The 14,039-nt window shown below is 44.7% G+C and overlaps 1 protein-coding gene across 21 annotated transcripts in view; it reads left to right on the top strand.

Moving 5' to 3' along the window:
* Window positions 1-14,039, top strand: part of LOC140738067 (calcium/calmodulin-dependent protein kinase type II delta chain) — a 548,084-nt gene that overhangs the window by 511,500 nt on the left and 22,545 nt on the right. For all 21 annotated transcript variants that reach the window (XM_073065146.1, XM_073065137.1, XM_073065143.1 and 18 more), the window contains one exon: window positions 10,969-11,044. In XM_073065146.1, coding sequence (XP_072921247.1) covers window positions 10,969-11,044 — 76 coding nt within the window. The remainder of the gene's footprint in view (window positions 1-10,968; window positions 11,045-14,039) is intronic.

Below are 14,039 nucleotides of genomic sequence, written 5' to 3'. Positions count from 1 at the left end.
AATCAATCAACATCTATAAACTCTCCTTTACCTATCCTACCCCTTGTTTCCTCAAAGAATTTAAACAGATTTGTCAGGCAGAATTTCCCTTTAAGGAAACCATGCTGACTTTGGACTATTTTATCACGTGCCTACAAGTACCCCGTAATGGTTGCCTCATTCTCTCTTTAGAATACTACTTATTTGGGATGTATCTATCTTGCACCTTCTGAAGTTTTCCCTGGAACTCTAGCCATTACAGCCCTGCCATCATCCCTACTAGTGTCCCCTTCCCAGTCAACTTTGGCCACCTTCTCTGATGTTCCCTTACTTCACTGCAATACTGCTATATATGAATTTAGCATTTCCTCTCAAACTGCAGGGTGAATTCTATCATGTTATGTTCACTACTTCCTAAGATTCCTTTACCTTAAGCTCCCTAATTGAATCTTGTTTATTGCCCAAGAGCCATTGCAGAATTTGCTTTTCCCTAGAGGGCTGAACCACAAGCTGCTCTTAAAAGCAGTCTCAAAATCATTCTACAAATTCCTTCTCTTGGGATCTAACTCCAATCCAATTTTCCCAATCTAACTTTACGGATAGAGGAGGAGGTATTACTGTCTTGAGATAAATTAGTGTGGATAAATCCCCAGGGATTTGGAATGTGGTGTGCAGTTCCAGTCACCTACCTACAGTAAAGATATCAGTAAGTTTGAAAGAGTACAGAGAAAATTTTTCAAGGATGTTGCCAGGAATTAAGGACCTGAGTTACACGGATAGGTCCTAGGAGAATGAGGGAAGATTTGATAGAGGTGTATAAAATTATCAAAGAAATTGATAGGCTAAATGCAAGCAAGCTTTTTCTACTGAGGTTGGGTGAGACTAGAACTAGAGGTGAAGGGTGAAAGGTGAATTGTTTAAAGGGACCATGAATATGTTCCTGAACTTCTATATTCAAGAGTACTGTTTCATTCAGAGGGTGGTGATGGTGTGGAACAAGCTGCAAGCAGAAGTAGTGGATGTGTGTTTGATATTAACATTTATTAGAAATTTGAATAGCTGAATGGATGGGAGGGTATTAAGGGCTATGATCCAGTTGCAGGTCAATGGGACGTGGCAGAATAATTGTTTGGTATGGACTAGATGGGCCGAAGGGGCTGCTTATTTGCTGTAGTGCTCTGTGACTCTACCAACATATTGAAATACGTCATGATGATCGTAACATCGCCCTTTTTACATTGCTTTTCTACCTGCCATTGTAATTTTTAGTCCACATCTTGGCTACTGTTCGGGATTCTGTACATAACTCCTGTCAGGGTCTTCTTGCACATTGCAGTTTCTTAATTCTACCCACAAGGATTCTACATCTTCCAATTCTATTGTCACCACTTTCTAAGGATTTGATTTTATATTTTACCAACAGAACCACCCCTTCCCCTCCACCTGCCTGCCTGTCCTTTCATTACACTGTGTACCCTTGGATGTTAAGCACCCAGCTGTGATCTCTTTCAACCATGACTCAGTGATGCACACCACATCACTCCTGCCAATTTTTAGCTATGCCGTATTCCCTGTACAGCATGCATTCAAATGCAATTCTTTCAATCCTGTATTCGTCACCCTTTTCAACTTTGCCACCAGGTTATCGGAAGTTAAATACTTATCCTTTTCTAAACTTTTTGCCTTTTTATTTATTCAGGAGACTTACTGAACCACTCCTTCCTTTTACTTTATCTTCACTTTTCAAAACTGTTGAACCCACCTGCCTAAAATTTAGTTTAAAAACCCATTCCACTGACTGGAAATTTAGCCTGTCAGCTGCCTATCCTTCCTCACAGTCTCAATGGATCTATGTGTATACCAACTGCAAAATTAAATCAGTCCTACACAATTTTGGCTAGTCTCCCTGCAAGGATTTTAGTGCCCCTGAAGTTCACATGTAGCCTGTCCTTTCCTGTACAATTTATACCTTCCCAAGAAGAGATCCCAATGATCCTGTAATGCCCCCTGCATCAATTCCTTAGCCACACATCCATCTGCCAAATCATCCTATTCTTACTCTCACTGACCTGTGGCACAGAGCAGACGTTTGAAGTCCTGCTTTTCAACTTACTGCCTAACTCCCTATAATTCTTTCTTCAGGGCCTCATCCCTTTTCCTACTTGTATTGTTGCTACAACTATGTTCCAGGTCCTCGGGCTGCTCACCCTCCCCCTTCAGAATGCTGTGGTCCTGGTCTGAGGCATTCCTGGCCCTGTCACCTGGGGAGGGGGGGGGGCTGCGGACGGAGGTGTGGTCGACAGCCCCCCCTTGCATTTATAATCACCAGTACGCCAGAGCAGCATTTCAAGCAGAGGCCATTAGCAGAAGCAATGAGGGAAGAATTGTGCATTAGGCGGCGCCATATGGGAGAAAGCCTGGGGGCAGTAGCAGCTGATCTCCGCCACTGTGCTTGGCATGGCCGCCCCCGGTTCCCTCCTGCGGCCCAGGAAGAGCTTGCCCTCCACACCTTTGAAAAGGTGCTGACGCCAGAGCACCTTCGGCAGCAAGTTCACCTGATGTCGCCATCCTCGTCGCTGGATGAGGTGGGGAGGGCAGAAGCAATTTTAGTCCCTCAAGGTGTTATAGCGTTACACTGTGAACCCGGGTTTGTGTCACTGAGGCAGGGGAGGACACTGACGAGGAGGAGCCCGTGAGATGGGTCCACCATCAGCAGCCACAAAACTACCTCTGCTACCGGTGCGGTGAGGCAGGTCATTTGGCCCGGGACTGCCCCGCACCGGCACCACACCACAGCTCAGCGCAGCCATTGAGAAACATCGATCAGGCACCAGCAGAACCCCTCTATTTTCGCCCCTCCAGGTGGGCCGTTTGAGGTAAGAGCAACGCTTCTACGTGGACTGTGTAGGAGGGGGCATCAGATGCTGGGCGTTGGTGGACACGGGGTCAACCATCACTATCATCCATCCCAGTGTTCTCCCCAAAACGGACTAGCATCCCCGCCTGGGTGGACAACGACGGCGGTCCAGCTGGTGACGGTGACCGGCGACTGTGCGGCGATGCAAAGGAAGAGGAGGCTGCGTGTCGCAGTGGGGGAAAACACAGTGGAGCACGAGGTGTGGCTCACTGACATCCCAGAGTCCTGCATCCTTGGCCTGGACTTGCTGTCCCGCTGGGAGGCTGTGTGGATGTTTCGGGGGCAACACTCTACCTCGGTGCAGAAGCAGCTCCAGGAAGCAGCAGAGGCAGCCCAACGCGACAACTGAACCAGGAGCAAGTGTCGGCGACTACCTCCCCACCACAGACCAGCAGCTGCGCAGCAACCAGGTGAGCAATCCTGTGTTGGCCCGGGTCAGAGCAGGACAACAGCTGGAGTGGGCAGAGATCTCTGCCCTGGACCCAGAGACCAAAGCCCCATACTTGCCATGGTACTGCAGTGGTTGCACGGGCTGGTGGGAGCCGGCCATCTCAGAGTTGCAAAGTCTTTGGACAGGCTGTGTGAACACTTCTACTGGCTTGGGTACATTCAGGATGTGGAGATGTTCGTTCACTGCTGCAATGCTTGCATGTCTCAGAAGGGGCCGGGCTCCCAGTTTGGGGTGCCAATGCCACAGTACATGGTGGGGCCCTAGTGTGGGTCTACTGCCTGTGCTGGGAGCAGGGACCATCCCACAGGTTTTGAAGCCACTGGAAGGGGCTGGGAGAGGTTCTCAACAGCATCTCCTGAGCGACGGAAGGCAGTCGTGCTGCACCATACCGGCTGGCACTGTGTCAGCCCTTGGCCACCACTGACCCAATGAGACTGAAGACAGGAAGTGACACTCCTCTTGCCTCACGCAAACAGGCGGCAGTGTCAATACCCACCAGGACTTTTGGACCTTGTTATGGACTCTTGAGTTTGCCAAAACGTCTGACCCCTCAGGTGGGGGCATTGTGACATTCTGGGGGTTGAGGGTAGTCGACAGCCCACCCCTGCATTTCTAATGACCAGCACTGTTTATTGTTCTTGTGTTAAAATGATTTTGTGTGATTATGGTGGGAAGTTCCATTTCATTTATTGTTACATTTTAGCTTGGTTTATACAATTACTCGCTTGTGTATTTGTGGGTCACTCTAACCGTAACTGGGGTGTGTGATGGTCACCTCCCCCGTCTATATGAGACAGGTGGGGTTCACTCTCCAGGTCATGGTACCCGGTCTGTTTTGTGTTTATCACAGTGAAACGGTTGTTGAGTTAACGAGCTTCCTCGTCTGTCATTATGGACCAAATGCTTGCCACAATACTATCCAGTTGTCTTTTTCACGTCTGCTGAATTTTCTGTGTCCTCTTCTAAATACTGAATCCCCTATCACCACTGCATTGCTTTTCTTCTTCTTCTTCCTCCTTCCCTTCTGAGCCACAGAGACAGACTCAGTGCCAGAGGCCAACATTTAATTGCCCCTGAAGAGGATTGGTGCTGAGTTGCCTTTTTGAACTGCTTGGTCTCGGAGTATGTGGGTATACCCACAATGTTGTTAGGGAGAGAGGTGCAGGATTTTGACACAGCGACAGATAACAAATAGTGACATATTTCCAAATTGTGATGCAATGGCTTGGAGAGCAATTTCCAGGTGATGATGCTTTTGCTGTCCTTATCCTTCTAGTTGGTAGAAGTTGTACGTTTACTAGGTGCTGTCTAAAGTGGCCTGGTGAATTGCTGCAGTTCATCCTTGGTAATATGATACCATAAGATTTAATTGGATTCAATTCCTTGTTGAGGATTCCCACAACAGTCCCCTCTGTGCCGGGTCTGTGTACTATGGAACAGGTCATAGGGACAGCCTGGGATGTTAACTGTAATCAAGATTCCATGAGTTTCACTATCTCAGACTGTTCAAATAATAGAACATAGAATACATAATAGTACAGCACATTACTGGCCCTTCGGCCCAAAATGTTGTGCCGACCCTCAAACCCTGCCTCCCATATAACCCCCCCACCTTAAATTCCTCCATATACCTGTCTAGTAGTCTCTTAAACTTCACTAGTGTATCTGCCTCCACCACTGACTCAGGCAGTGCATTCCACGCACCAACCACTCTCTGAGTGAAAAACCTTCCTCTAATATCCCCCTTGAACTTCCCTCCCCTTACCTTAAAGCCGTGTCCTCTTGTACTGAGCAGTGGTGCCCTGGGGAAGAGGCGCTGGCTGTCCACTCTGTCTATTCCTCTTAATATCTTGTACACCTCTATCATGTCTCCTCTCATCCTCCTTCTCTCCAAAGAGTAAAGCCCTAGCTCCCTTAATCTCTGATCATAATCCATACTCTCTAAACCAGGCAGCATCCTGGTAAATCTCCTCTGTACCCTTTCCAATGCTTCCACATCCTTCCTATACTGAGGCGACCAGAACTGGACACAGTACTTCAAGTGTGGCCTAACTAGAGTTTTATAGAGCTGCATCATTACATCGCGTCTCTTAAACTCTATCTCTCGACTTATGAAAACTAACACCCCATAAGCTTTCTTAACTACCCTATCTACCTGTGAGGCAACTTTCAGGGATCTGTGGACATGTACCCCCCAGATCCCTCTGCTCCTCCACACCACCAAGTATCCTGCCATTTACTTTGTACTCTGCCTTAGAGTTTGTCCTTCCAAAGTGTACCACCTCACACTTCTCTGGGTTGAACTCCATCTGCCACTTCTCAGCCCACTTCTGCATCCTATCAATGTCTCTCTGCAATCTTCGACAATCCTTTACACTATCTACAACACCACCAACCTTTGTGTCATCTGCAAACTTGCCAACCCACCCTTCTACCCCCACATCCAGGTCGTTAATAAAAATCACAAAAAGTAGAGGTCCCAGAACAGATCCTTGTGGGACACCACTAGTCACAACCCTCCAGTCTGAATGTACTCCCTCCACCATGACCCTCTGTCTTCTGCAGGCAAGCCAATTCTGAATCCACCTGGCCAAACTTCTCTGGATCCCATGCCTTCTGACTTTCTGAATAAGCCTACCATGTGGAACCTTGTCAAATGCCTTACCTTGTCAAATCCATGTAGATCACATCCACTGCACTGCCCTTATCTATATGCCTGGTCACCTCCTCAAATAACTCTATCAGGCTTGTTAGGCACGAACTTGTTGGGCATAATTACTGTGATAAAACCTGCAATTCAACAGTGAATATTGCTTAAAGAAGTGAAATTGGCTTTATGATCTTTAGGGTGTCATTTAAGATGTCAAAACCATGTCTTGTATTAAATCACTTTTTGTATATAGATGGAGAGGAGTATTCTATGCTGGCATCTGAAGAGGAAAAACTGTGATTTATTAACTTCCCTACTGCAATGTTAGCTTCTTTAACCAAATTGATTTTAATTGTTTTCTTTTTTTGCTTTGTCTCAATTTCATACTTTGGCATTTTTCTCTCTCTGTTTGTACATGTCCCAAACAGCCTGTGTAAAGGAACCTAACGTGAGGTTGTATTCCAATTATTCATCACCCTCTTCCTCATCTACATGTTTTCAAAGTTCAGAGTACATTTATTATCAAAGTACAAATACTTTGTGTACTTTGTGCAGAAATTAAGCTGTTTCCACAGATGAGCTCAAAGGAGTCACTGCCGAGTGCCATTGTAGTCCTGCCCCTCAAAAGATCAACAACAGGTGCCATTTCATTGGCCCTCCACTCAGCCCTGGAGCATCTGAACAATGAAGATGCATACATCAGGATGCTTTTCACTGACTGCAGCTCTGCATTTAATTGTCATGAGCCCTGCAAGCCTTGCACCTGTATTTGTTAGTTGCCATCTTAATTAGAGTTGTTAAGCCCTCTTTAATCTTGTCAAGTTAGTTGTGACCAACACAGGTTCTGAGATGATTTAATGCGGGCCCGTGTGTTTTGAGAATTATTCCTCTCTCAGTATCGTTCGGTTAAGCCACCAAAGCTAGTTGGATTCCAATAAATAAACTCAAACGTTTCTGTCTCAACATGGGAATTTGTCATTCCTCTGGGTTCACTGCTTACCAGCACGTACTGTGACATTAATACTATCACCTCCTCAAAACTCCTCTGCCTCAGTACCTCCCTGTGGAACTGGATGCTCAATTTCCTGATTTGCAGACCCAAGTCAGTTCAGACTAGCAACATCATCTCCCCCACAATCTGCATCAGCATAGGTACGCCAAGACAAAAAGTTTCATCCTTGAGGTTTCATTCAGCCAAAATCTGCACCAGTCAAACATTTACAAAATTTCGGTTTCATTTTTTTTATTAGGACATTTTTAAAAATGTGGACATTTAGCATAATGAACTTTAGGACCATAAAGAAATCTCAGTTAAAATAAGTGTCTGAATCACTGTAATCGGGTTCTGTGTGGGAAGAGTCCAATGAGCTCAGGATTTGCAGTAAGCATGTAACCTCTATTATGTTATAACAAATGTTGTCTGATCACTGTTTCTTTGCACGTGCGGATATTTAATGTAAACATCTGTTTTCAATCCAATTAAAATATTGACATTTTACTTGATATCCTGCTAGTACTAATCAATAATCCTAAACTCAATCACCCCATTCAAATCAAAAAGGAAATCATTTTGCATGTCTTATTCCAGGGCAATGTTTTCCATTAAACCAATGCACTGGTGGACAGGGGCAGTTAAATTAATCAAAGATCAGTGAACTATTTTCCTAGCATAAATTCTGGGAAATCTATACATGTTGGACCCCAATTGGTTCAGAACACATGCATCAATCTCTTGGAAGAGTTTGGCTTACTGATTTTTGAAGAGACGTCTGCACATAGATGTCATTTCACAATTTCTGTAACCAAGTCAGCAACTGCATTGCAAATAATAGGGTACTCTAGTTAGAAATCCAGTTGTGCCAGATTCATTTGAACAGTCAGTTTATATATGTAAAATACATTTCCACGTATGTCAGCCATCGTTTCAAGTCATTTCACTAACAAATGATGATTTGCATCGAGTAGGTGTGGCTGTGGGCTCTCATTTGTTCCTTTAGTTTACTTAGTGGCCGAATGCAGGATATCTTTTCCAAATGTGTAGCTGATAAAAGTGGGAGAACACATTTTTTGCTACTACATGACTGTTATGTGTACAGTATTCCTGATGTTAATGCAGTTTGAACCAAAAAAACATGTTGCTTTGCCGAAGTTTGAGCTGATGTGAATGAGTGACATTTTGTTACTGAATCCAGTTGAGAGAAAAGAATTCTGCTGCACTACTGATAAAATTATGGAAATAATGAACGCATTCACAGGTAGGAAATTATTTAGCAAGGTTAATTGAAAGAAATTAGCAGTTGTACTCATTTACTGCATTAATGTCTATTTTTCACTCAGTTTCTTTCATTCCAATATTGCGCATTGTTGCATTCTTTTGATCAGTGCATTCTGGGGGGGTAAAGTATTTGGAGTAGATGTATCTCTTTCCCCTCCCCCTCCCCCACCCCCACCTTTCAAATCTACTCCTCAGCTTTTTTTCTCCAGTCCTGCCGAAGGGTTTTGGCCCAAAGCATCGACTGTACTTCTTTCAATAGATGCTGCCTGGCCTGCTGAGTTCTTCCAGCATTTTGTGTGTGTTGCTCAGATTTCCAGCATCTGCAGATTTTCTGTTGTTTGTGATTGGGTTATAACACTGTGAAGTCTCTTCCAGCGATGCCTACCCTGAAGAAGTTTAAATCTTGTCTTTGGGAGTTTAATGAAACTCTCTCTCACTGCTCCCCCACTGTGATCCCTGCTGCTGTCCAACTCTTTGACCATGCGCTTACCCAGACCCTCTACCACAGCCATGTATCCTTTCTGGGAACATGTCTTTGCCGCCAGCTTATAACACACGGTTTCCAGATTCGTTTTCAAGCTGCTTGATTTGGACCCTCTGAGGACCCCAGGTACTCGCGTTCAATTGACTGCTCCTCCCACCGCGTTCTACGCGCCACACTTTCCACCATGAGGTGGTACCTGGTGTCCCTATGCCAGTCACTTCCACCACTCCGGGATTCTCTCTCCGCCACCTGTACACTTCTTCATCCTCTGCCAGATCCATGCTTTTAGTCTCCGATTCTTTGACTTTCTCACGTCTTGCAAGGATCGGAAGGTCGCCTGTCTACAGATCAAAGAACCTGCTGACTCAAACACCGGCAGGCCTGGGTGTCACCAGACCGCAATCCCTGCTGCTGATCCAACCTCTGACTCCCGCTCTGGCCAAGTCTTCACAGGCTGCCCTGTCTCCTGTCTCCCGCCACCAGCTCTCCACAATCCTGTCTTTCTCAGGTCCCACCATCAGCTCCTGGGTCCTCGGGCACTCCATCTTCCTCTCGCCCCACACTCGAAACTTCCACTACCAGCCCCCTTTCCCCCCTCTGATCCTAGTTCTCATTCATGCTGGGTTTTCACCATTCCCTCCGACCTCACCTTTGTCGGTCATTCTCTCCAACCTCCGCTCTCCGAGGTGACATGTTCTGTCCTCAGTAAGGGCTTCACCTTTGTCAGTCATTCCCATCGACCTTCCCCTCTGAGGTTGACAAATGTGAGGACTGAGGAAATGGTGAACCCTGGCATGGCTGAGAGCTGGGATCAGAGGGAGGGGGGGGGTTGGTAGTGTCTGAGGGGAGGGAAGTTTCGAGTGTGGGGTGAGACGACGATGGAGTGCCTGAGGACCCAGGTGCTGATGGTGGGACCTGAGAGAGACAGGATTGTGGAGTGATGGTGGGGAAAGGGAGACAGGGATAGGGTTCCTCTTGTCCTCACCTTCAACCCCACTAGCTTCTGTGTCCAGTATGTAATTCTCTGAAACTTCTGCCACCTCTAACTGGATCCCACCACCAAACACATCTTTCCCTCCTCCCTCCAATCTCTGCTTTTCACATGTCCATTTGTCTCTCCCCACTGATCACCCTCTTGGCACTTACCCTTGAAAGTGGAACAAGTACTACACCTGCCTGAGCATCTGTGCTCCATCCGGCAGAACAGCTGGAATCTCCCTGTGCCCACCCATTCCCATTCTGATAGGTCTGCATGGGCTCTTCCACTGTCGTGATGAGGCCACACTTAGGTTGGAGGAACGACACATTATATTTTGTTTGGGTAGCCTCCAACCTGATGGCATGAACATCGATTTCTCAAACTTCTAGTAATGCCCCCCCACCCCCCCACCACCTTCACCAATTCCCATCCCCGGTCCCGCTGTCATGTTATCTACTTGCCCGCCCACTGCCTGCCTTTGGTACTGCTCCCCGCTTCCTCTTTTCAGCCTGGAATATCGATTATTTTTTCATAGATGCTGCCTGGCCTGCTGAGTTCCTCATGTGTGTAACGGGGTAGATGAGTTATGACTAGCAGAAGATTATACTTTAAAAGGGATGGTGTACCTCCTCCCATGGTGGGGGATGGCCACAAGAGCAGTTGGTGCATATCATAAGTACTGGTTATTTGACCACTGACACCAGACAAAGAAGAGTATTGAGCAAAAAAAATTTCTTAAAACAAGACACTGCTCAGAAGAAGGCAATGGCAAACCATTTATGTAGAAAAATTTGCCAAGAACAAGAATGGACATTGACTATGATCGCCCACGTCATACAACATGGCACATATGATGGTGTAGCTAAAGAGGCTTTTTTTGCAAGATATTTTTGGTATACAAATTCTTTCATAGTATATTTAATTACATTTTATAAACCATGATAAGTAAGATACTGCACAGCTTCCTGGTTCTATTCCTTCCAATTGGTTATGTATGAATAAAATGTTTCTCTAAGTATGGGATATTATGAAACCAAATACTATTACACTGTTCAGATTTATTGAAAGCCATTTTTAATAAAAGAATCTTGCTGATGATAAATTGTCCACGAGCGAGAGAAGAGTTCAGATGGCAGTAGGAAGTCTATGAACTGATTACATGACTGGAAAACAGAGTACTCTTCTTAATGCCTTTGAGTATTTTTTATAATCATTTGTCTTGTTTATTCATAGCTCGCAAGCAAGAAATTATCAAAGTTACCGAGCAACTGATTGAAGCCATTAACAATGGAGATTTTGAAGCCTACACGTAAGTATTCATTTTGCTTTCTTTCGGTTTTACGGAGTTGAATTATTCATTTTTAGCTGATTTTGAAACTCTGTTCAGTATTTTCATTAGATTACCCATTCTCCAGCCTTCTCTCCATAAACTTTAATGCTCATACTAATCAAGAACCTATCAACCTCTGCTTTAAATATACTTAATGACTTGGCCTCCACAACTATCTGTGGTAATGAGTTCCACAGCTTCACCACTCTCTGGCTAAAGAAATTCCTCCATCTCTGTTCTAAAGAAATATCCTTGCATTCTGAGGCTACGTCCACACTACACTGGATAAATCCGTAACCAAAGCTTTTTCTCTTCATTTTTACCCTCAGTCCACACTAAAAGGGCGTTTTCGTTCCCCGAAACCGGAGCTTTTCAGAAACGCTTTCCAGGGTGGGTATTTTTAAAAACGCTGCTCAGGCAGATCAGTGTGGACGGGGTAACTGGAGAAATCTGAAAACACTATCAGACCGTAGCGCACTATTTCATTGTTTTCTTGAACGCAACCTAAAAATTTCAGAACAGACAGCAACGAGACTGAAGCCAGAAGAGTTAGAAATGTACTCACCAAATACTTTAACCACTAACTTACTGAATAAATAAGTATACTCACTTTGCCTGTTTTCTGTCCTTGCTTGTATGAAGGTGGTTTACCTATTTATGCAAGTACTTCTCTGACAATAGATGTGTAACAGCTTAATGTGACATTGTATGGAAGTACAAGATAATACTGATGCAGACATGTTTTACACATTTAACAAGGTGCTTTATTAATGCAACAGAGTTGGTCAGTTTTTCAGTGTTCATCGTCAGCCGGGTCATACAGTCCGTGAACTCCCTGTTGGTTGCCTCCATACGCTTCAGTATTATGTTTTTTTTTCACTTTTAAATTCTCCTGCACGAAAGCCAACAGCTGTCCATTGTTTTAAGTTTTTCTAGTCTGTAACTACACAAACGTGCACTTTTACGGCGAGATTCGACACCAAACATGTCGCTTCTTTTCGGTAGATGTGTCCTGCGCATGCCCAGTAGGAGGAGATTCGCCGAAATCTCCGTTTCAATGTGGGTAGAGATGTTTTCAAAAACACAGTGTGGACACCTATTGTTTTTATGCGAAACCGGCGTTTTCAAAATTATCTGGTCTAGAGTGGATGTAGCCTGAGGCTTTGCCCTCTGGTCGTAGATTCCTTCACTATCCACAGTCTTATCTAGGCCTTTCAATATTCAATAGGTTTCAATGAGATCCCTCCGCATTCTTCTAAACTCCGGCAAATCCAAGCTTGGAACCATCAAATGCTCCTCATACATTAACTCTTTCATTCCTGGGATCATCTGCAATGCTAACTATCTCCTTTCATATCCATCAATTTTGTCATTCAAATCATTGACATATAATATCCATCCCCGTGGAACACTACTTGTCACCAGCAACCAAAAGGAAAAGGCCCTCTTTATTCTTTTTCACTTCTGCCAGTCAGTGAATCCTCCATCTATGCTGGTATCTTTCCTATAATACTCTTGTTAAGCACTTCATGTGCAGCGGCACCTTGTCAAAGGCCTTCTGTTAATCCAAGTACACGACATCAACTGACTTTCATTTGTCTGTTTGTCATTTCCTCAAAGAATTCCAACAGTTTTGTCAGGCAAGATTTCTCCTCAAGGAAACTGTGCTGACTTTGGCCTAGTTTATCATATGCTTCAAAGTACACCTAAACCTCATTCTTAGTCATGGCTTCCAACATCTTAACAATCACTGAAGTCAGGCTAACTGGTCTATTATTCCTTGTATATTGCCTCCCACCCTTCTTAAGGTGTGGAGTGACATTTGCAATTTTCCATTCCTCCGGAACTATTCCAGTATCTAGTGATTCTTGAAAGATCACTACTAGCTCCTAGGAAGTTGAACTCATGAAAAGCATCTGCTCCAACAGGGTACCTGGTCAAGTACCAGTACTGATCAACAGGCTGGAGCGCTCACTGATAGCTGAGGTTCAATAATACCAAGAAGAACGTGGTAATCTGCCGTCAATGAATATCATCAGTAGCACTTACATCCACTGTGACGATGTGCTTGGAGCTACTTGGATTCACTCCAAGTTGTTTACCTGTCAAAACAGGCCAACAACAGATGCCATTTCATCAGCTCTTCCCTCAACCCTGGAATATCTGGACAGTGAAGATGCATACATCAGAATACACTTCCTTGACCTTATTTCTGTGTTCGATACTATTATCCCATAAAAATGAATCAATAAGCTCCAAGACCTAGACCTCAATACTTTCTTGTGCAACTGGATCCTCAATTTTCTCACTTGCAAACCCCAGTCAGTTCGGATTGGCAACAACATCTCCTCCACAATGACTATCTGTGCTTAGCCCCCTGCTCTACTCTTACTTATGTCTGTGAGGCTAAGCATAACTCCAATACTGACACCACTGTCATAGGCTGAATCACACGTGGTGACTAATGAGCATATGTTAGGGAGACTGAAAATCTGACTGAATGAGCCACAACACTTTTATTTACTCAGTGTCAGCAAGATAAAGAAGCTGATTATTGAGAACAAGAGGAGGGGACCGGAGGTCCGTGAGCCATTCTCACTGGGGGGAGGGCCAGCAGCTTTACATTCCTCAGCGTTATCACTTCAGAGGAGTATGTCCTGGGTCCAGCATGTCTCGGGTGTTAACGTTACAAAGAAAACATGGTAGCTGCTTTCTTAGAAGTTTGTGAAGATTCAGCATACCATCTAAAACTTCGACAAACTTCTATAGATGTGCAGCGGAGGGTATGTTGACTGGCTGCATCACAGTCTGGTATGGTAACACCGATGCCCTTGAGAGGAAAAGCCAACAAAAAGTAGTAGGTATTGTCTGCTCTCCACTCCATCTACAAGTAGTAGAAGAAGGAGAACACTACATGTTGTGCTGACCCATATAATCCTTTTTTTAAAAAAAGTACTAAACCCACACTACCCCA

Source organism: Hemitrygon akajei, chromosome 13 (genome assembly GCF_048418815.1).
Source record: "Hemitrygon akajei chromosome 13, sHemAka1.3, whole genome shotgun sequence".
Lineage (NCBI taxonomy): Eukaryota > Metazoa > Chordata > Chondrichthyes > Myliobatiformes > Dasyatidae > Hemitrygon > Hemitrygon akajei.
Note: the sequence above shows the minus strand (reverse complement) of the source record. Positions and strands in the feature narration are given on the sequence as shown.